Genomic DNA, 25,607 nt, shown 5'->3' with positions numbered 1-25,607 from the left:
TAATCTAGCATTGTTATTTTTCATATTTTAACTTCTGATGAATAACTATTTTTATTCTGATGAAAGATTTTTTTAATTAGATTCTTAATACAATCTAAAATATTTCTATTTGCATGTGTAAATTTAATACAAATAAGTTTTATTTTGAAATAAAATCATATACTTATAGTTTTCGAAGTCAATATACATATTTTAATATTTATTATTTATATTTTTATTAATAACATTACTGTGAAATATAAAAAATACATACACTGAGAAAAAAATGTCGTTAATTTGACTAAACTCGTTTAGTTGTAGTGATTTGTTTAATGCAAATATTAATATATTTAAATCAAATATACGTGAGTAATATTAAGAAATTCTGAATTTATTTCAATATAATATTTTTTGAATTAACAAATGTTAGCTTGACAGCCCGTGACCGCTGCATTTAGTTAAATCAAATAATATTTCTTTGAATCAACGATTTTTTTTTCTCAGTGTATCAATGTATATTTTTTTTGTATCTTTTTCACAACCTTGCTATTAATAAAAAAAATGAAAAGCTGGATAACTTTGTGACAAGATATTATTGACAATAATGCAACATCATTTCAAAAAGAGAATCTAAATCTCGATACGTTCCACTCGTGTTCCGCAACGATTCCCGCGCTCTTATCTCATGTCGTACTCGTCCGTAAAATTGCATGCGACGTTTCAAGACGACACGACGTCGGGACGTGCGCGACGATACTTCGCCGGTGGCCGCGATACTTTTTGGTCTCACTGCGATTCCGGCGTATGCGCGACAGCGAAGCCAGAATTCTTGTCGGATGGCGTCTCAAGGGGATGCAATTCTCGAAACCGGCCAACCACTTCCATTTCCTCTACGCGCACGTAACGCTCTTTCCACCGTCAAGTCATTCTTCAGTTGCTCTCTCAATCGATTACTCGCTAGCTTGCATCTTCCGTTTTTAGTAAATCAACCCGAAACCTATGTCATATGCTCAGCACTAAATTGCATTGTCTGGTTTTAATTACGTTGTCACTCATTTAGCGTGAAAATATAGCATATTCTATGCAGGAGGTGAGTGACACACCGCCATTTGACTCTCATCGCGTCTGTCTGATCCCGGAATTTGATCTAATGTCAGGACCCTGTCCAATGTCAACGCGAGATAAATGAGATACGATAGCCGTAATGCTAAATGTACGATGCAAATAGCGCGCCATGCGGTATATATAGGTATTCGACATGTGATTTGTCAGACTTCTTGATTTTATCGCTAACATGTTGCATTAACAGGTGTTAATTGAAATTATAATCTTTTAAATTACTAAATTTCAAGCTGAATTAATAATTAAACTCATATGATATATACGTATTGTAATATAGCATATAGATTCCTCGATTAAAACTAATTATTTGTCATATCTATTATATATAAATAATATTTTTAATATAAGTTATCTCTTCAAAGAAGTACGTCATATACCTTCATCATTTATTGGTCCCCTCAAATATCACAGTAGCAACAATTCAATGTACTTCAAAGTTTATTTTGAACACACAGAAAAAGTAAAGGTTCGTGTAATCTCTCATCTTTCGATACGTCTTCCGATTCATTACCCAACAGGACCATTACGGCAAAGCGAGAGTTCTCGACGATTTATTGGAACTCTTAACGAAGTTCCGACAGTTAGATGGCTAAGTTACTCGTTAACAGCAGAAGGGCCGTGGTTTCCCGGGAAACAACCTGCGAAAAATCGCAAACAAACTTTGTAAGACGGCCAATCGCCGGACGGCGACTAATCACTCAAAAGTTATAACGAGAAAGATCCGGCCGTCGGTTATTACGCTAGAAGTGAAGAAAACAAGCGGGGGGGGGGGGGAGACAGAAAACCAAAAAAAGGACAGGAGCTCGCGGTAGTTGTCACGTGGTCAAGCTTTACGAATTTCCGCGAACAAAATCGAGTTACTACTCCGTGAGTACAACTTCAAGATGTCTTCTGCGAGGAATTCAATAATTCTTCCAACAATTCTGACTTTTACACTTTTGTCAGTCTTATATTTCACAAAAGCGCTAACTTTCAACTTTTTTCCTATTCTTTCAACTTTAAAACAATAAATAATCCATCAAATGTCAACACAAATATAATATTCTAAAATATTAATTATTTAGATATTATTAATAGTGAATATAAAAATGTTCATACCCTAGCTTGTGTATAATGTATTTTTTGCAATAGCTTTAAGCTATTGCAATAGCTTAAGCTTTATTAGCGAAGAAATAAATTAATACACATAATTATAAAATTCCATGTATAATGAAGTAATATGTAAAGCGTACAGATTATATCTCTGATATATTAATTTTCTCAACTTTATGTAATTTTCTACAACAGTCTTTACATATTTTATTAAGCCACATTCGATAATTTTTTTTTATACTTGACTCTTGAGTAGAAAGATTTCATTTGACGGTGCATAGAAGTGCTATTATTGTATTATCACAGAGAAAGGTTGCAGAGAGGGTAATCCAGACGGGTATAGAAGGGAAAGGCATATAACGTGGTCGGGGGTCACGGGATCACGGGGCATGATTTCACGGGACGGTGGTTGGGTGAGTGTCATGCCATCGGATGGCAGAGCTATGTGCTTCATGTATCATGTACGGTGAGTTAAGAGGGGGGGGGGGATGAAGGACGAGAAGACGGGAGTTTGAAAAGGGAACGGAAACAGAGAACGGTGTCTCCGCACAGTGTGACGGAGAGCATTCGATTCGAAAGCAGATGTCGTTTCCGAAACACGCCTCGTGCCCTGCATATTTATCCGCAAGAGGAACACGATGTCCTCCGTGAAGAACGGTAGCGGGAGGGATAAACGATTTTCAGTAGGTCCCGAACGGAGATTCACGATTTGATTGTTCCCGAAGTCGAAGGATGTAGTTGTTGGTGCCCGCGTTTTATTGCTTGGTAGCTTATATAAAATTTACATAAACACGATTTATGTGAAAATTAAGTGACGTAATAAAATATTTATACCCCGTGATATGAAAAGTAAAATGATAATAAATATATTGGGAGATATACTATTTAACAAAAATATAATTTAAAAAAATAGTGACGCTTAAAAATGAGAGGTAGAGGCAGGGCAGACAAACGCGGTTAACGGAGTCGTATTTAGGGACGCTTGCGTAGACGACTGTGGAAAAAGCGGAACAACGAGTTTATCTGTCCGCGAAAAACTTTGAACTCGGCGCACAGAGGAAATTTTACTCTGCTGATGGTTCGTTAGTAATGCCGGTTTTGCAGATAGAATCGCACTTTGAGAGTGCGGGCCCGCAGCAGAGATTTTTTTGTCAGCCAAGTAGAGTGCAGCGAAACGAGCGTGTCAAAGCTTCCGCGTGCTCTACTCGTACCTCGCATAATACTCATCCCGCATAAAAGTTAAGTAGTATGGAAACGAATGAATTTACATCGTATCTCGCACAATATTGTTTGTCGCGCAAATTTGACGAATGAAACATTCAACTTTTTCAATACTCACTCCTTAACCCATTATTGTACAAAATATTTATTGTAATTATGAAGTACTGTTTAGACATTCTTATACGAGTAATATTATTGTTTAACAGATTTATTTATATGCATCACGAGAAATCAATTCTTTGTGACTAACAAAATAAATTGAGATCGGAATATTTAGTATTATTTTATTGACACACAATTAAAATTAAATATCTAAATCCCTATTATCTCTTTCTCTATTTTTAAATTATATTGTATTATTGACCATTTGCCAACGATTAGAGATATTATAATAGAATGATGATAAAGTAGTTGGTAAAATACAAATTGTTACCAAGTTCTGTGCGTTCTCGAATATCTTGTTTTTTGATGCAAAAATTTTTGTTCTCGTCGCGTGATAAAAAAAGATTCCCATATGAGTGCCTGAGGCACGAAGTGAAGAGGTTGCAACGAAGTTGTGGCAAAGCCTAGCGCGCATGGCTCTCTCGCGCATCATTTACGCTTCGTGAAACACATTCACGTCAATCCCAGGCGCCATAGTGCGTATGGTATAGGTCCTGGATTCCCTAGAACTACCCTTCTGAGTATGATCTGTGTACAGCTGTGATTACGGCTTCTGTATTGCATTTACCTGTCCATTGCTTCTACCATACATGCATATTCTCCTGCTACCGACGCAATGTTTCAGAGATTTTTGTTTTACGATAACTGCAATTCATTTTTAATTATGCGATGATACGCATTTCTTTAAACACAAATTGTTGTTTGAATAAATTTTCCGAATTAAAAATGAATCCGTTGGACGTGAGATGAGTAAATATATTTGTTTATTTTACTTCAATAAGCTCCCTTCTGTTTTCGTATGAATTATTTTATATGATTTAAATTTACTTAATAGTTAATACGTGAAACAATGTTTACATATTTTGACGAGATATATTACTATAGTATGGATGAGTTACTTTTATATTTTTTTATAAATTGATACATCCTGCAATTTCTGCAATTTTATAGGCAGATTTCAACGTATTTTCATGTGTAATTATGGTTTTCTAAAACATGTATTATTATCATATATTTTCAATCTCTGCAATGTGACGATATATAGTTTCATCTCGGATAGTTTTATCTCTTTGTTCACAAAATGTCATAATATTACTTTTGGTACAATAATTTGAATTTGTCATCGTGATGTGTAAGCCGAAATTATGGACCCTTTTCACTGAATGCAAACGAGAATCGCCTCGAAAGCGGACCATAAACGATGCAGAACTTCGTTATAGTCATGGAAATCTCACTTGAGAAAGGCTTTCAAATTTTTCTCTGGACCGCCTTTAAGCTCGACGATACTTATGCAAACGCGCCTCGTGAATGTTAGAGAACCGACCGTAAATGGATGCTGCATGAAAAGACTCGTAAACAGGGCAACCCCGATGAAGACAAAAGAATAATGGCGCTCTTTTTAATTGTCGTAGACATGATTAATGAACAATTAACTTTTCAATAAAACCTTTTGATATTAAAAACTTTTTTCAAAATTCTGATATTAACAACTCGTCGTAACTATATGTATAATATTATCTATATAGATTCCCTGAAAATTTTTAAAAAGTTTGAAAATATTTCTTTTTTCAAAATTCAAAATTTATAATCAGGTATTCTCTCGATATGTACTTAAAAATTTTGTAACAATTTTATTTACATATTATAATTTTGTCATATATTTAATTAGATGGATATGATAAAATAAAATGATATAACGATAGAATCATAACGAAAAAACTACGCAAGAAAATGAAACATGCTATCTCAGCAAAATCTGAGTAAAATCCATTAATTCGAGACAAAAGCAAATCTTGCATACTTGACTACTTCTGACAAGTCTCTTTCCATTTCTCCTTTTTTTTTCAAAACGAAATGTCGCACGTTGCGTCTTTCACGAGAAGACGGATCTGTCAGCATGTTCGTTACACCGGACGCTCGGCAACGAGCATAAAGCACGAACCTTCCCAAATAAATTGAGCAAACGAAGCGATTCTCTGGCCGAATGTCGGAGAAACGAATAAAGAGGATCGACAAAGCAGGCGAGGAGTAATAAATGAGGTCGGGGTGTGTGAGTCGGGGCTGGAAGGTCGGTTAGTTTTACAGTTCGTGATGTGCTATACGAAAGAGAGTACTCTTTCTCGTCAAACGGAGAACTGACGAAGTCGCTGAGACAAAGCAAACAATTAGACATCGTCACCCTTAATGGAAGAGATGCCGTCTAACGCTATTATTATCAACCAGTCTCCTTTTTCGTACTTTTCGATAAGAAGACCGTTTTGTTCCCTAAATGATTGGCGGTTAGCAATGTAATAAATTAATGGTAGTAGTGTAATATTACTAAAATGAGTGCATATATATCAAATATCTTTTTATTATAAGCAATGACGATATCTTGTTCAATACTTTTAATTTTTACTGATACTCACCATTTATCATTTTCCATTCAAATCTGCCATAAGCGAAAAACACAGTTATACCTGTATAACATTTGTTTGATAAAAAATTAAATGACAATTTATATTTATATTTTTTTAACTTTTAATTTTTAGACAAGATAATAAACTTTGATAAGTAAAATCGGCAAATCCGAGATTTGAATTATATTTTACACACACACAAATACACTTATTATATTTATATTTAGAGATTAGATTGTAAAATGTATAAATCTGAAAATTTTTGATTGATATCGAAGGATATTGATCATACAAACGTGATGTTTCTTGCCATCTTGAATGAAAGCAACGCTTAGGAAAAATACGAGAAATACTTTACGCGCTGTCCCCAAAGAGGCATAATTCTGTCGATGGTTGTCGTGCAATGCACTGCGTACAGCAGTCGCATCTCGTAGTTACCCTCTTGCGCACGTGACTGGATGCAGTTTACCCACTCGACATTTCAAACACTCAAAACTCGAGTTAATCGCCGAAGCGAGAGGGTTTACTCAGAGCTGTTCTACGTAGGGATGGTTGCGCAAGTTGCCAGCGGGATGAAAAGGGTCGGTCGATGTTGTGTAAGAGAGAGAAGAAAAAGAAAGAGAACGCGAGAGTGGAGGTAAAGAGAAATAAGGAGGAGAGAAGGGTTCCGGGGGAAAAGATGTCGAGGAACGAGGAGCGACTCATCGTAAGGGAGGTAGAGAACGGTTTACCAATAGCAAACTACAAGCTTACAACTCGGCTGTTTTACCAGGGCGTAAACTAGGTCGAGATTTTCTAAGTCACCATCAGAAAAACGTGCTGGAATCAAAGTTGCACGAGGAGATTAGGATACGCTGATACAATTAGGATAAACATATACCGAGGAAGATAATTTTGTAGGAATACTCACACTGTTTATTTTTTTATATGTATTTGAACAAATAATTTACTTAAACAGGGCTTATTTAAAATAAAAGAAAAATGATTTTAAGAAGTTTTATTTAGGTTAAAAAAAACTTTTTTTTTTTTAATTTGTATAATGATGCTAAGGAATATAGTGAGAGACTAATAAACTTTTCGTCGCATTTGTTTGCACTTAGGATGTCTTTTACGAACATATTAATATTGTATATAAAGCATTGTACATTTACTATCAAGTTGAAATCTGTAAAAGCACTAACGAGAGTCGTGTATATAATATATTGGATGAAAAAATACGAGGATTTTTTAGCGTGCAGTTTTTAAAATTAATCACGTTGGTTGAACAAAACGCGAGCACGCCGGAAGCCCGTGGGCGTGTGCTGAGAGACGGAAAAATAATTAAAATCAATCGGCGGAGCGCGGTGAAAGGGTACGGTATAAGGTGCATGACGGGTAGAAGGAGCGAGAATAAATACCCACCTAACGAGCGCGGAAATTGACGGACCCGTCTGAGGGTGCTTGAATCCCCCGGTACTTTCCCATCGGAACGTCGGAGGTCGAGCGATACCTTTGTCCCTCGTTAAATTCCAAAGGTAGAGCAATATTTTGCCCTCAACGACACCCACTCCTCCGCGCTCTTTCGACTTCGTTCGTTCCACTGCCGCGTTGGACGCCATGGACGTTCATTGTAGACGGCAAAATAAATATAATATCGATGAATTTATTTAATGCCGCCGTTTTCCTCGAGTCACAGATACGAAGTACAAAGGGTTGATTTGCGCGGAACGGACCCTCTTTATCCATATAGGTATGTTATTTTTTAGTTATCGTGAGACTTCGACTAACGCGGCGGCATCTCAATTAGCAGCAATATCGTGTACGAGCAAGCGTCCGATCTCTGAACGCTTACACCAATTAGAACACTCTAAGGACGAAGCCTGCGTCAGCCTGCAGTCGATCTCTGCCCTTCGGCCGTCCCTTAGGGTCCATTCACCGCATCCTCGCCCTCTAATTAGTCTGTTCGATAAACTGGATTACACCCATCCCGCACACATCCTTTATTCTCGTTTGCTTCCACGTTGTCCATTTACACAGAATTGGATCATAGCGTTTGTACATGTCCGCGGTGAGTTAATATTTTTATGCGTAGCGTAAAAAATATCTCCATCTATATATAAAAATACTTTTAGATAACATTCTGCACATCACAAGTTTAAATGTGTGGACTGTGTATAAATTTTAAACATAACGTAATTTACAAAATTGTAATTTGTTATGAATTTAAAAATTGCAAAAAGTTTAATAACTTTGTTAATACAAACATTAATCTACTGAATTATTAGTTTCGGGTATATTGCGTATATTCCGGTATGTTGCGCACAATATTTTATAAATATTACTCTCTCTTTACAAATGTGCTCAACACGAATATTTGATTGCTTAATTACAGTATATTACTGTAGGTGTATGATATGATCACGTATGCTCGAAATCAATGTAAATTTCAATTCTTCTTTCTCTGTCTCTCTCTCACACATTCTATGTTTTGGTTAAAATATAAATTATACAACAAACAGCTGTTAACACGTAAATTAAAAATATATTCATAAATGTATTATTTTGCGAAAATTGTATTACTTATAAATATGTAAATTAATTTGGTTAAATTTGATCGCAGGAAAGTACGATGTTATAATGGTCTATCAAAAAGAGTATCGCTGCATTCTAGCCTGGGCAAAAATGTTGAAATTCTATTATAGATTTTATGAATTATAGAATAGACGTTTCAAAGGTATTATATACCATATACTTTTGTATTCTTTTTTTTTACTATCAGTGCATGGTAACTCCAGAAAGGCTCGAACACTATCTAGCTAATAAATGATTCAAGATATGTGCGTATATGCAGTAATAAGTAAGTTTGCGCTTTTTTTCACATTGCGGATCAAATAAATGATTTAAAAATTTAAAAGCGGAATGATGTCCGGGACTAAAAAAATACACGCATGGCACCGGTAAATTTACGATCGTGAAATTGATGGCTCATCCGTGGGAATGGCGCAGTGCGTCTTCTTTTAGACGATTCCTATACACTCCATCTTCGGGACAGTTAAACCGTTCGTAGCCAGATAGCGTTACAAGGTCGTCCGTAGTAGTGTAACACCGTCGGAGAATTCAGCCCTACGGCCTCTGAAATATCGGCGAAGTTACGAAAGTAGCGGGCCTCGGGAGCCATGGAGCGAAACTCCCGGAGACCATTGTTCGCCAAAGCCGGTAACTTCGCGGAATCGCCACATACATTACCTGAACGAGTGGCGAAGGGCGACGCTCTACGTATCTTTAACTTTGCGTCTTTCTACCATTTTTCAGGCACCTTAGTGGGTGCCAATAACGGCCACCTCCAATCTGCCTTTATCGTGCGTTCAATAGCGACATGATTCTATTAAAATTATGTCTTGTTTTTAAAAAGATTTAACTAACATCTACAAAATGTCATGCATATAAGATACCGAGCACACACAGTTTATAACGTGATGTTGGGATAATTTTTTCATTTTTTTTATACATAATTATTTAGCAAATGTAAATATCGTAATCAACTTCGTAAATTGCTGTTCGCAAACCGAATTTGATAAATATTTATTAAATTATTTATTTTGAATATTATAACGTAGATATTCGAATACACATAACAAGCATACGAAGCTTTTATTATAATACAGAATTATAATGTTTCAGAGATATAGCCATATGAAATCAGTCGTTGTAAAACATGGTTGAAATTAATTTTTAATTATTATTTATTAATTACTAAAATATATTTATTTTTAAATTATACAAAAAAGACGTTTTAATTTACATTTTATCAATTTTCATTACATAATAGCAGTAACACAGACAAAATACACGTGTTATAACGTTTGTGTTGCTGTGTATGTCTATTGATAAAGTGATGGCTATCAAATATTCTTCCTTCGATCGGTACCGAGTCAATTAATTAACCAAGAAAAATAGAGGTCGTTGCCATGACGAACCCTATACTCGATATTCATTTACGTTGACGGCTATATTACGTCGAGTGCTTTGCTTGTTTCCCTCTCGTGCTATTAGTGATGTGTAAAGAGACGTCCTGACGGTACCTTACTTGAACTAAATTGCATGTCAGAACACAATGGAAAAGATGGGAATGAGATCGATTACGGTAACGCGTTACACGCGGTTTGGTCAGCGAAATTGCGGCGATTTTCTTTTTCTATCACGGATGAGCTCGCAGATAATTCCTCGAATCGTTTTGTTCCGGCGATTCGTATGTAATATTTCGCGTGACTGTCGACCGTTATCGGAGACCACAGTATATTAAGCTCTATCTTTTATACCTTCGGCTCCAATCGCCGAAAATGCTGACTTTGAATGTGAAGTATCCGCCATTAATTTCTGGTCTATACGCGTTCTGGCCTTCAGCGTTCGTTTGTAATGGCGAATCATCGACGCGTCAATTATGCCGTGTGATTAATGGTTCATTCCGTAGTCATCACTCATCTCCCTAAAGGTGGTAAATGGTGCGTTCTTGAAAGGGAAGTTCCGTCCAAATACGAATAATTTCTTACTTTATTATGACATTAAATTTGTCTTAACTTCCTTGATTTTTACCGTGCATAATATTTCTTAAAATTTTCAGGCACTCTTGACATTTAAAATTATTAAAGAGGAAAAGATATTAATTATTGTCATATATTTAAAACAGTTAAGATATGATTTTAATTATAACGAAAAAAATTTGGTTTGCATATAATATTTCTTGAAATTTTGACTCTTGAAATTTTTATATTTAAATTTATTTGAAAGGTAACACTAACGATAATTATGATAAATATTATTATATTATACACTTAGAATTTAAGATATAATCTTATCTCTAGCAAACACAATTTGGAAATTTGTTTTGATGCACCTATTACTCAAAGATTAATCAAGATTCAATTAATCTTAAGTTTTAAACAATTAATAAAGATTTTCCTTAAAAATATTTGGATTAAAATAGATAAGAGGGGATTGTAAATTTCTAATTTAAAATATCTTTTTAACAGTATGTTATCTCTGTAACAATCTAATCATGTAAGCTTTGAAGTGTTAATTTACGTTGTACATATCGCACGATCATAGATTTTTGATACACAAAGAATGAAATAGGGGACAAGCTAGAAAGGAAGGCAAAGGGTATTGTGAGTGCCCTTCTCTGATGTAACTCACTTATCAGGGTGAAACGGTTGCGCTCCCTTTCTTCCTTCCCGATCTCGTTCTCGTGAGATAGGATATCATCTCTCTTTGTCCTGTCTTTGCATTCTATTCACCTTCCCGTAGCCTTCCTGACGAGGAAGGAGCAGCATTCCCCATTACCGATAAGATACTGATCGCGATGTATGTACACCCACCGGCACTAATCCGCACGGTGATCTGATAATTGAGCGAACGCTGGACGCCGGAAATACGTAACAGCCGTTACTGTCACAGTAACGTCGATGCGGGATTACGAGTTGTTGGTCATCCTTGCTCGTAACCAGGGTCAATTTGTGGTATCCACAAATCACGCCAGAATCACCGAAAGTGTCCGGAGCGATGCGATTTTACAAAGCCACGGCGAAAACAATGCACTCTTTCTACGAAAGATCAAATACGACATGTATTTTAATGATTGTCGCTTTTTTAATTAATTATAAGCCTAGTTAAGCCGATTCTCTCACAGTTCTAAAAAATAACGATATATACAACTGTAATAAATTTTTATATTAAATTATATTAAATTGTATAATATATTCCGAAAAAAATCGCGTGTAGAACTAAAATGCTAAAATAAATTAATAATAAAGCAACTAGGATATTTATTGTGTCTTGAAATTTACGAACGTTAATTATGTTGCTTTCTCGCAATTTATCAAAAGTTACTGTTATAGCTTTTAGTCAAAGCTATATCTAAAAAAACGGGAGGTTATAAGAGTAATTGAATATGAACTGAGGTGCTAATTTAGAGTTCGTTATTATAAAGGATGTGTCGCTTGCGTTTTGCAATTAGTTACGTTGCATAATGAAAATTTAGTATCATTATGAAAATTAGCAATTGTTTCTATTTCGAAGCGAAACATGTTTTAATTGCTAATAAACACGTTCACGCAGAAGCCCATCGCCAGTTCCGCGCTTTATAATTATTGCAACGGTACACTGGGCTAACTTTCCAACTAACTTTCCGAATGATATCGAAACAGTTTATCGAGTGGCGGCAATTTAATTGATTATTTACCTTTCCGTCGTCATTAATACAGTATTATCACGTTCGTGATATTTTAATGTGTCACTTTAATTGCATGCATTTCGATTTCGTTGGTGGGACAGTCGACGAGCACGGTTGTCCGTGTCCGCGTATTTCGGCCGGAGCTACTATTCCCCTTCCGGAACTTCGCGATAAATCTCGATTAATCCAATCGAGGAGCCGTCGCGCGGACGCTGGCGCGTGACCAATCCCGAAGAAGCGATTGCCAATCGACGCTCGATTCGCCAGGATAGACCTTCCCGTTTAGTTAACGTAGTCGCTTCTTTGATTAGTTAACCCATTCCCGTCTTTGTTCGCAAAAGGGCGACGGGATGTACAGTTCCCTGGAGGGTTTCCTACCGTAGACACCCCCTCCACTTTGCTCCCTTACTCTTTACAGGATCTCCTCTCGTACACTCTATGGACTGAGATGAGAGCGGCCGCTCGGTCGGAAAATCGCTTTAAACCGCGCCGACTAATATTAACTTTCTCCTATCGTTTCGCGAAATTCCCCAACTCTTTTTTTTCTCTCCATCGCGCATGCCGGGCAGCGGGATCGCAAAAGCGCTTTCCCTCCCCACGGGGCGCACGCCCGCGCCGGACAGTGCTCCGAAATTTCCTTATTTGCCGTTCGGACGGCCGGCTTTGTGTAAACTTCGTTTTATCCCGCAAACGATGAATGTTTTCCTCCCTTCATCTTTCCACCTCCGCGATCGATACGTCTGGAATTTCGTAACGAGCAGCGAGATCGGTTATATGAGTCACGACAAGACCCGAGGTAGTCACGACACACCAAGGTCACATGTAATTAACCACCTTGCACACACCGCTGTGCTGTGATCGATTACAACTTTCGATCCGTGAAACGTGACGCGAGTGATGACTATTAAAGTTCAGTGATTTATTAGCAGTGCAAAAGAGGGGGAGGCAAAACGAGAAGAGAAAAGAGTCACGACTGGTGAATCAGGTCACCGTTTCAATCGACAAACTTTATGCAAACCATTTTAGGGCGCAACAAACTGTCGCGTCAGCAGTGAGATGGTAAATGGTAATGCTTTCCGCTTATACAACCCAGTCACATTCTACAACGAGCATAATTCACACGAGTCAACTATAATAATAACCGCCTGCTAAAGCGTCGCGACATGCATCCCGTGTGAGCATGTATAAAAAAGTAGAAGCGTCTTTCACGTGCGCTTTTCTCGAAATATTCTTTGCATTTGAGAACATCACTTTGAATATAATCGCTTAAATTTAGCTTATCAACAGATAACTATGCTTTCCTTTCGTATTCCATTTAGCGAATAATTTTCAAATCATTAGCAAAAGCTTGTATCCGTATCCGGCTTATGCTATTATACTCGCACTTGTATCGATTCGCTCTGGATTTCAAGGCTGGATATTTAGGTTTTCTAATATTGAATCGCTTAGAAGATTATATGGCTGCGTACGCATCCGTTGGAATCGTATAAGAAATTCGAGCGTAAAATAAAGTCGAGCGTTAATGTTTTATGCGCTTCCGTGGAGAACGAAAACACCGGGATGCAAAATATTGACCCGCGTATTAGACTTTAATCAGCCGCTCGGAGTGAAAATATTGGCCGACGGCGATCCGCGCGAAGCATAAAATTAGAAGAGACTTGCGGGCGCGAGCTTTCCGGCGCGGCGTCAGATGAATCGACGAACGGGAATTCGCGTGACGCGATTGAGAGACGCTGGCGGGACGCGGGTAGTACGTCCCAAGGGGTAGGACCTCAAACACGCATAATCCGGGCGAAATTACTGCGTGCTGGCGAAAAGCTCCGCGCGTAAGTTTCGAAAGCGGACGAGCCTCTGTGCACGGTCAAATATGTACTCTGGGGTAACCAAACACACCAGTATAGTCTTTCACGTGAGCAACGCGCTCACAGCTGTATGTGCTAAAATACCCATGGCAACATACGTCGCGTACAGGCCGCGTTTCGTAAAATGCAGCATTAATCCGGCCGTTCAACTGGGGGCGCGCGAACCTTATTGCAAAAAAATTTCGTCGGAAAGCATAGGTTAAATATATCAGTATATACGTACAAAAATATTATACAGAACGTTTCGAAGTCCTCGCATTTTTCTATGCGACTCAGTTCAGACTTTGGACTCGGCCACAAAAATAAATGATTACGTATCAAAAATAGTTTCTTCTCGACGTTGCTTTAACAGAAATTGTGTTTGACATTTGTGTATGTCGAAAGTATTGAAAATGGAAAGTTGAAAACTTGCCAGCGATGATGGATTTCCATGAAATTTTTGCTAACGGCAAATCGGCTTCAAATTTGTCAGCCCTGAAGCTGAAACGATATTCAATAACGACGGCATAGCCTCTATATAAAATAAATCATATTCATAGGGAACATGCTACAAAATATTCGGCCCCAATATTTTTCCATTCCCGATATAATAACTTCTAACTCACTTTGCGGCCATTCGTGGTCATATACATGTCGCCGCAATAAAATCATCCTCTGCTTCACTTTGCACAGATAAAGTGCTTAATATTTTAATCGTTCGTTTAACGAGTGCGATGCCCGTGAGAATATTTCGCGCTTTGCAACATGTCCAATCAAAATAGTCGATTGGTTTCTCGGTCGCGAAATAGTCGACTGCGAATAAATCTGCTCGCGAAACCGTTTTATTCGGCGATTTTATAAATAAATTTTATTGCGCAGACATATGTAATCCTTGAATATTATATAGAAAACGAGAGCTTATTAATGTGTAACTTGTCTAGTAAAGTTGCTAAAGGCTCTTCTCTTGTTTACAGTTATCTTATAATAATTTGTGCGTGAATTTTCAATTCTTTACCTTTTTCGCATTAACAAATAATAAAAGCTATTGTCTGGAATATTGGCGATAATATTATCTCAATTATGTTTAAAATATTATATCTGAAAAGGGGGGGGCGTTTTTACAAATTACTCGACTACGATAAATCACACGACTACGAACTGATAAAGTGCACACAAGAGTTTTTGACTTGTTAACGTATTAATAACGTTGTTTTGCTGTAGACTGCATGCATATTTAATATGCCGCGTACACATACAACATAAACTTTTTTTTCACATTACAGTATAATGAACAACAACAGTGTGGAGCAGCCAGATCCGGATAACATAAAGATGTTCGTGGGACAGGTACCTCACGATATGGATGAGAATGATCTGAGGATGATGTTTGAGGAATATGGTCGAGTGCATCAGATAAATATCCTGCGGGACAAGATCACCGGCAGTCATAGGGGTGAGTCATTGAGTTTCTTTAAATTTGCGATTGCATGCATGCTCAAATCACCCAGTTGCAATAAAATTTTGCATTTAATGAAAGAGTGGTAAAAAGCGCATTTTTTAAATTATTTGCGACATAAAGAACTATTTTTGAATAAATAATTCTAAATTAACTTTTTAAATAACTCCATCTAACAGATGGAGATAGATTTCTTTCTATTTCTTTGCTATTTTGCTCAAGATTTATTAGAGTCTTTAATTATGTGACAGAATTGTATATAAACAAAATGTTATGAATTATGAATGTGTATCAAACGTTACAATATATTCTTGTTAGAAAAATTATAATAAGAATTCTTATAATTTAACAAATATATTTAATCAGCATATTAGCAGTTTTCAATATTCTTTTTTACAAAAATGAAAAATACTACGTAATATACTCTTCTATATAATTTTAACAAATGATAATTATTGCATTATACTTAACTCTTTTTCGATATATTTTTCTCTGACTTTTTTTCATTTTACGTGAATAAATCAATAAGAAAAGCCGGACCTGCAGTACATAACTTTTATTTTGTTATCGACAAATCTTCCAAATCTGTTCAACATTCATAAAACAAAACGGAATCGAGCATGAAAATCGGTTTACGCACTTACACTGTCACGAATGTCACGATCATCGACATTTCGAAGTTAACGGAATGGCATGTTGAAATGAATACGCGAAATAGTTGTAGAAAGAGAGAAAAAGTCAGGGAAAATAGACGCATTTACGAGGACATAAAGAACGATAGGCCGTGAGACATGATCGTAGATCAAAATTAATTCCGGATATGTTCGACCCTTATGATATCACGCGAGAATTGTTCGAGAATTGAATATATTTCATTTTTTATGGAGGATATAGATGGATATCCTGTATTATTGTTTTCGTACTTCTCGCAGCTAATTGCGATGCGATACTATAATTATATATGATAAATAATGAGAAATATGTCATGAAAAAGATATAAGAGACGGATTACGCGAATAATGCTAATACTATTTGATTATCAAATAATTGGAATTCCGATGCATCTGATTTTTGAAAACCGTTCTTCAAGTTGAATTATACCAATAAATTCACTGAATAGGTTAATTCGCCGAAAATCATATTTTCCATTAAACTGATCCCTCAACATTTTCGACGTAATCGAATTTTCAATATAATTGTTGCGCTTTACTATTATTGATGTAGTCTCGTAATGGAGCGTATCGATAGGTATTATTCCGAATAATTTGGCTTTTTTCAAAATTCCAACCTAATTGCTAAACGGATATAGTATAATTGAATAATCCTACATGATTGTAATCAATTATTTCTTTATCAAGTGTCACCACAAATTTTCTAAATTGAAAATAATTGTAGAAAGTAGATAAACAAGTGTAAGAAGTAATAACGGATGGCACTTCAGGATATAAAACTAAAAATTTTTTAAAGATTGTAACATGTTGTGTAACTAAAAAAAAATATTGAAGAAAATATCTTTGAACAAGATTTTCATGTAGGATTAGTAAGATAATAATATTTGAAGAAAATTACTTTTTATTGTTTCCAACCAACATCCACATCAGATAAAGAAAATAAAGAAAGAGAAACGCGAATACAACGATTGATATGTAGTTATAGGAACGGTCGTTGCTATAAACCTTCCTCGGTATATCGATCGGAGGGCGAGAGAGCAACCCCACGAGACTCTCTTATGTCTCCCCACGTCCGAATACAGGCGCGCTTGTAACGTGGCTGTCACTGAAATATGCACGTACTCACTAATAACGAGGCTTAACGCTCGCTAAACGTCGTCTGCATCGGTGAAAGTTTGCACAATTACTTTCACTGTACAGATGACTTCAAATTTGCAGCCGATGTGAAAGTCAGGCATTGTGTGGTAAAACTCGATTGTACATGTTAAGAATATCGATTTCTGTGCGGTCGAAGTTCGCCGTGGATATCACCAAGCATAATTATGATCGAGTTTTCTATATAATAACGAGCAGAAAAAGAAAAAATATTGTATTGTATCATTCTTGTAACAAATAGTAGCTAGAAAACTATACATTTATGATAAATACCTTCTACTGGAAACTTAGAAAACTACAAATGTATAATAAACTATATTATATTAATTTTTTTCTAAGCACATTAAATTACATAGATCACAGACAACGGGCAATTTAAAAAAGTTACTTACTTTAATTAAAAAATTATTAATTATGATATTATTTTTTTATAATTTTTTTACAACTTATAGCAATTGCTTTCTTGCAATTTGATTTGTAAATAATATACGTGTAATGCGTGTGTATACAAAAGGAGAAAAATAGAAAGAAAGAAGTTTCAAAATTTTATTGTACTTCTTATAAAGCTACTTTATTTTTTTAATTGTTTAAAATTATTTTTGATTATGCAGAAATTAATTTCCAAACATTCAATATATCAAACATGGAAGATAAATCAATTGCTAATGTTATCTTATTTCGCAGTTCTTGGTAATTTAAACGAATTTTCTTGACGAAGCAGACTTCAGAAATCTTCTGCAGATAAGTAGATCTATATGTAAAATGTACGCGATGCACTATCCGAGTCGGAAGGCGCGAAATGTTAGGATTCTGAGAACTTCCGGAATAATTAATGTGGGCGAATTGTAAACGTCATGCGCACCTGCAAAATTGATGGCGGCAGGCAGTACAACTGGGATGAAATTCGTTCCCCATTGTGAAAATTTAACTTGATTACCATGACGTAATGGTGAATTAATGTCCCGCTCGCGGGCCGTTTGTTTAATGCACCGCATTTTAGATTCGAAATCTCTGTCAACGTGGAGTTTCAATTCTACAATAAAACGAGCTAATTACTGTTTCCCAATTAACTTTTAGTTGACAATGTCATGTTAGGCAATCTCCTCGTCGCCTTCCTCGTCTCAAATTAAAATCGATTTTATAATATCTTAAAATGAACCGATTACCACACTTTTTATCAGTTTAATAAGTGGTCATAAGTGGCGTTCTGTAAAATCTCATTTGTAAGCATTGAATACACACACGTACACAATCGGTATATAAATTAGTAACTTAAGTAAAATGCATACCGGAATAATAACACTCGACATGGGGTGAGCAGGCTTGTCTGTCGCTGGCCAAACAGCGAGTCAGAAGGTAAATTCCACAGTGCATCGAGGCGTTTTATCTCGACGGTAGAAATAAAACGCTAAAATTTCCAGAAATTCTATATTAATTAAGCTGCGGAGTTGAGCTTGGCATAAGCTCTACTAAAAATTAACAAGGGGTACTTGTGGAATATATTTGATTTACGCCAGGATAAATTTGAAGTTTAAATTATTCACAGGAATACTCGTAATTTCACATAATGAAAAAATTTTCTTCAGCATTGATAATTACAATACTTTAATCTGTTTCTCATTTATTTAATTTTAGACGCTTCCATAAAACCAGACTTAATATAATTAACTCTATTATTTCGATAAGGTATTTTTCGTTGAAGTTAAATATAAAAAGCATAAAATGCAGCATAATGTGATGACTAAAGGCACTTCTTTGATATTCTATTTTTAATTAATCAAATTACTTTGAAATTAAACGTATGTAAATTCGATGATATATTCTTTATTGGTGAACAAGTTTATGATATAGTTTACAATATACAGACATTTTAAGCAAAATTATTTACTAAGCGAAAGTAACTACCAGCGAAAGTTTTGAAATATTCTTTTCCGATTGACTTTTATACCAATTTCGCGATTACTTGATTTAGCGATCTATCGAGTAGAAAAAGAGTTGACTTAATAGATTTCTTACCTTTGACTCTTTATTTTAAAAAAATTTTTAAGTAAATTGTTTAACAATAAGAGAATGATAAAAATATATATATGTATATATGCACACCATACATGATAATTATTAGCACAGCGCTTGTATGCAAGTAGAACGGGTTGAACGGAATAGAAAAGTGCTCTCTCATTTTGTGATAGAGCACTTCATCGGCGTGATTGCAAGCGCATGAAGAAGAAAAGACAACTTTTCGTCGATTACAGTTGCTACGCATATGGTGAAACATTGGGAGGAACGTGCTTTTGGCAACGGCAGTTTGCAATAATGCGTAATGTTAGGCTGTCTTTTGCCGCTGAACACGGGATTCCGTACACCAGATATGCATACTGACATTCACAGATCTTTATTAATCAATTTCTCATTAATTATTGCGAAAATCGTAAAATGATAGAGAAAACTACTCGTTATAAGTTTAACCCACTCTACCTGCACCCAAGCGCTGTAATTTTTCTAATTTATGGCCCGGTGATTATATTGATCATTAAGGGCCTTCTATTGCAATATGCATATTAAGGTAAGCTAATCTCATCACAAAGTAACTTTACCGGGCATTTACATAATTAATTCGGGTATTATCATATTAATTCGGGTATGTCCACCATCGAAATACGAGATTTATGCGAAACAGATAAAATGGCGGCCGAAGTCATCTGCTTTGAAATCAATATCGCCAAAGTGAGCAATCTATGGAATGTTCAATTTGGTGAGTCAATAGGAGACAGCGAACTCGCGGCAAACTCCTTTTATGCCCGATTAAAACAAGTGCGGAACCGTGTTCGCAATGAAGATCTTCGAGATTGCCATCGTAGCCAATATATCGGAATCCCGAAAGTGTCCGACTGCGCGCCGCTTCTTGTCGCAAAGTAGCGGAATTCGATACCTCGCTACTTTGTGAGACACGATATGGGAACGACAAGGACGACAATAGGATTCTCTGCAAACAGGAAGGACGGGACTGCTGTCTCCTGTCGCACAATTTTCCGCGTGGAATTCCGTTGCTTCCGCCCGGCGAAAAGACGTTGGGAAATGTTTTAGTTAAATTAACAGAGCTCGCGCGCGGATGTTTCCCTGTGTCGATTGCGAATTCCTCTTCGACAAGCTTCCTGTTATTGTGCGGATATATACAGTATCGTTGCGAGGCGGCGTTTGTCTCTTCTCTTGCATCTTCGTTTCTAAAATCTTCTCGCACACTCCGGAATACTCCGCGAATCGCTCGGAGAATTTGTTTGTCTTAAACGGAAACGCGAATCGACCTTTCGCTGCTCGTTACGCCTGTAGAAGTACACTCTGCTATTAATCACACGGCCCTATTAATCGTCCTTAAAGTCGTGCCATGCTCGCGTCACCTTGCACTTTCACGCTGAAGAAAGCCGAACTTCGTCGACGTTACTATCTTTAACGGTCGCTATAAAGATCGGCTCTACTATTTGTCAGTCATGTATAGTGCCTGGAAATAGCTCGAGAAAATCGATACCCTTCTTAAAGGCTATATACCAAGTGTACTTTATTCTAATCGTCGCGCGTTCACTAATCGATTTCTCTTGTAAAAGTATTTTGATAAATGCACACGTGCAGTAATCTTCAAACATGCACGCAACAATTGTAATTTCTATCTGTCTCTTTTTACTAATTTGAATATTTTCCTGTAAAAATGTTATAGCAATATTTGTAGATTTATCTTTTTATTCCTTGAATTCCTTAATTTTATTTTATTTTTACAAGTAACGATAATATGTTATGCCCGAACTCCGGGATTCTTTTATTTCGAGAAAGATGTCAAATAAGAATAGAAAAATATGGAAGGGCAGGCATCTTTTCGCAGTATACACACTGAGATGCGTGCTCCGAGACGAATTCTATTATACATGCAAGCCTCCGGATGTCAACGTCCCGATAGGATGATATAATCACTGCAAATCCAAGTGTGTTATTTTAACTGAAGCTCTTTTTACACATTTCTTGCCGTTCTAAATGACATCATTTAACACGGTTGAACGTATTAATATGATTAAACGTGTTAATTTAACACGCAACAAAACATGTAAAACGAGCTTCAGTCAAATGTGTCATTTTAAACGTTTATACGTGATGTAGAAATAATGCACTTGAATTTACAGCGATGTCTTTTGTGAGCGATGCGTTAGTCGGACCTTCATTCGAGTAGAGGAACTTAATAGAGCTAGCGGAAAACTGAGGTCGGGATCTTTTAAATTATTGACAATATTTTATCATAAGTAATAGTTCTATTTATACAAACTTTACAAATAAAGTTCTATTAATATAAATGTTGGAAATAATAATAAAATAATAGATTAATAATATAGGTTGATGCTTAAAACGCATGTGAATATAGGTACATGTATATATAAATATATGAACACTTGTGTATGTATATTATCCGCGAGTGTGCAGAAAGATACGGAGGTCGGATAGAATAATCGATGGGATAGACTTTATTTTTAATGTTAATATTCTATCCGATTTATAAACATTTATTTACAATTTACAAACATAAATTGTTAAAAAGTGAGATAAAAGGAATTAAAAATTAAACCCATGTGTGTGTTGTGTGTGTATGGGCACAGTAAAAAGTGTGGTGGCCGCGCATGTGCGCCTACCAAACGGCAGCCCGGCATCACACTAATCAGCTGCGTGCGGGCGAATGCGCTTTTTCGCATCGACTAAAGTTCTGTTGTCGCATCGACTAAAGTTTATAAACAAATTCAGCAAAAGTATTCATCGGCCTGCAGTCGACGTTGTAACGAAAAGTCGAATTGGGCACATATTATAGTCGTGGAGTAACTATACGACTTGCAGAGAGCCGCAAATGGTTTTTTGGGGTAACATCACATCTTTACACACATACACACACACACGCGACCACAATAACAGCTAACTCTAAAAAAGATTTATTCGATTTCTTTTAACATGTGGAGGAAAGAAATTATAAAAAAGGATAATTAGAAGTAGAAGAAACAGAAATCTTCTCAATAATTTAATCTTCGTCGGAGGATAGGAAGGGGGATAAAGAATACTCGGAGGAAATGGTGGAATAAGAAAGAGGGAGTAGTTTATAAAATAAAAGAAAAGAATGAAAATTTTCGAGCTGTTTTGAAGGAATAAATATATAAATAAGCTTGGGTATGATCTGATGAAAAAACGTAACAGAATTGTTCCGAGGGAAGTGGTAAAGTCAAATAAGGGGATAAAAAAATCGGCCCACTAAAAGAGAGAAACAAGAACAAAGAGGACGTAAACAAACACGCGAATTTCTTTTAATAAAAAAGAACTAAAGACTGACTGATTGACGATTGACACTAAATTGCGGTAACTGGCTTTTTTTTTTAAATAAAAACACGATTGAAGATTGGTAAAGAAGAACGTAATTAATAAAAGAAATGTAACTGATCGACTGAAAAACGGATATACGAGTAAACGAATGAAGACTGAACGAAGGATAGAAAATAACTGACACGGATTCTCGTGAATTTTCTTGAAGTCGCAGTTTATGTACAGATTTCTGGGAGTGGATTGTGGAATTGTCAGATTTTCCAAGTTCTTAGCAAATTTTATTTCCGTTGAGTTTTCATAAAATATAGAAGAATAAAAAAAAAGGAAAGATATTACTGGGATCATGGATCATAAATACTCTACTGATCTAGCAATTGTTATAATATATTCGGTTTTTCCTTTTATTATATTGCTGTAGGAAATTAAGCTATCGATATTTCATAAAAGGTAGAATCTTCAGGACATAATAATAGTCAGGGACAAATGGAAATAGTAAATAATCCAAACGCACATAGCCATAACTTTGAAGGTTAAAAATTGAATTTTACAGAACAAATTCCTTTAGTTCATCTGTTTTCGCATTATCTTTTGAACAATATCGCCATAAATCCTTTATTTTCCGCCTAATGGTTATTTTCTCATGTCTCTTTGTCTTCGAACTTTTCCAAAGGCCACCGAAATCGTGAAGAACGCAGGAGTCGTCGTACACTGTGCACTTCAGGATTACGCGAGAAACTTTAAACGAAACTCCGGCGCGGAAGTATCGCAAAGCTGCTTCCGAGCGTGCTTGTGTTCCAACACGAGCAAGCCGGATTCAAGGTAGTTGTTGGTTCTTTTCGCAGGAGAGTAACGGACTTTTCGAAGACAGATAAATTTTTGAAGTCCCATAACGGCACCGCCGAGCTGATAACTGAGTATGTCGTATATATCGTGAGTCAAAAAGCTTTAGATAATTGCACAGGGATTTCAAAGCGTGAGGATACCATGTCATTTTTCTCAAAATATCAAAGGAAATCGTATTAAACACACGAAATGCACTTTTCTACAATAGGATTAAAGAATGTTCACGTTTCAGAGATAGTATAGAAAAGTATTTAAATTAAGTCCAGTTGCAAAAATATGACAAATAAAAAATTATTTCGATTAACTGATCAACAGCTGCAATTTTGTTCAGTAACATAAATAATTCGTTAGCTTCAAATTGATATTTTCGATATTTCCGTTACTAACTATCTTAGCTTGATAGATAGTTTCAGAAATCTCCTTTTACTCAAGTAAAATTGCTTTTAGCAATGCAATCCAATTTCACTTTGCGCGATGCATGAGCATGAAAAAGTGTGATCTCTAACGATTGATGCAACTTATCCCCCGCTACGTTCTATCTTTGCCCACGAGTTCGCGGTGCCGAAATTAATTGCGGTGGCGGATCGATGATACCTACTGATGACACCACCGGAAACAGCTCTAATTAATTGGCAAACTGCTCCCGCGCCAAGAACTGGCACGTGCTTCCAGTCGGCAAACGGCACTTGCTTAGTATTTCCGACGCCCGCTCGTCGATCACTCAGCCTTAATGACGCCTTCTGCCCTTTGTTCATCCCTCGAGCTGGATCCCACTCGGCATTCCATCCGTGCTGCAAGTGCGTGTAAATACAAAGACCGGCTGGTAAATCTCGCGCGAATTAATCTTCGTGACGTGCATCTCTAGAATACTCTCACTATTCTTTTAACGCTTAAAAGACACAAATATATGTCAAGTTGCTATATAGGGCAGGATATCGATTTTTAATCTAAATTGTGGAATTTCAATCGTCAGTTTTTCAAAATCGATTATTTCCGCAAATTGGTAAATCTTACTTTTAATCTGTTCTCATAATTTGTTTAGAAATATCACAATTTTATACAGGATATATAGGAAATATTCTTTTTATATATTTCTATATCTATTGACAAAAATTATAATTGATTTTTTTATAACAGACATAACAAAGGGGAATTTTTATTTTATTTCAACAGTTTACTTTTTATAAGAAAAAAAAGGAATCTGTAACACGCGTTTCAAATATCTCATTATTTTTTCCCTTTCATTTATTTTCTGCGAATCACGAAAATGCCAACTAACTGGGATGATAAAAACACGAAAGGTGGGCAAAACGAACTGCTTTAATTTAAAGTTGCGTACGGGATTTGGGACTTTTACTTTTCGAGTTACCCCCAACGACGAGGGCGGTTCTCCCCTACGGAATCCTCCTGCCGCGAACTCGTTACGTTTTCGTCGTAGGGAATTACGCGACTTTGACTAAAGCCAGTTAAAGTCTCATCGGAGTTGCGACTAAACGGCTCCTGATCCCCGTAATCTTGTGGAACTCATGGCATCGGCCACTACCGGGCGCAGTTTCAAAATTTCATTGATAAATGTCGACATTGTTAACAGATAACGTTTCTTGAAACGTATTTTCGCAAAGCAAAGCGATTATTAAATTAATTCTTTAATTTCAATTTAGTCATTTGAATTACCATCATGCAAATATTTTTGTACACAAAGATAAATTTATATAAATTAAAAGTTTAGTTAAAACAATTTCTATTATCTGATGTATTTATTAACATTTTTTAAAATCTAAACTATTAAAAGTTGCAATTATTGAGAAAAAATGTTAATAAGAATTTTGCATACTATATTTTTGTAAGAAGCAGATTAAATTAAAAAAAAAATGTTACAAAATAATATCTATTTATATAGTCAGAAAAATACGTGTTATTAACAAAGCTTTTATGTTTATTATATCTTTAACGTGGCCGTGACACTTTATGAATTACATTTGTCAACTAACATCAAATGTAGTGACAATTTTCTTTTTATATTACATCCATTGATCGCAAGAATTTATGCTTAACAATAAATACGGCATGGTAAAAGTTTTGGCTGGCAGTCAGGATTACAAGGAGCATTGCGAAGTT

At 36.0% G+C, this 25,607-nt stretch overlaps 1 protein-coding gene across 13 annotated transcripts in view; it reads left to right on the top strand.

The window, feature by feature from the left end:
• Positions 1 to 25,607, top strand: part of LOC112456997 (CUGBP Elav-like family member 2) — a 334,288-nt gene that overhangs the window by 167,865 nt on the left and 140,816 nt on the right. For all 13 annotated transcript variants that reach the window (XR_003041043.1, XR_003041044.1, XM_025019829.1 and 10 more), the window contains one exon: positions 15,308 to 15,477. Coding sequence is in view for 11 of the 13 variants with exons in the window: in XM_025019829.1 (XP_024875597.1) it covers positions 15,308 to 15,477 (170 nt within the window). In the remaining 2 variants the exon portion in view is untranslated. The remainder of the gene's footprint in view (positions 1 to 15,307; positions 15,478 to 25,607) is intronic.

This window comes from Temnothorax curvispinosus, unplaced genomic scaffold, assembly GCF_003070985.1.
Source record: "Temnothorax curvispinosus isolate PA1 unplaced genomic scaffold, ASM307098v1 QBEX01007396.1, whole genome shotgun sequence".
NCBI lineage: Eukaryota > Metazoa > Arthropoda > Insecta > Hymenoptera > Formicidae > Temnothorax > Temnothorax curvispinosus.
This window is presented reverse-complemented; position numbering and strand designations above follow the sequence as displayed.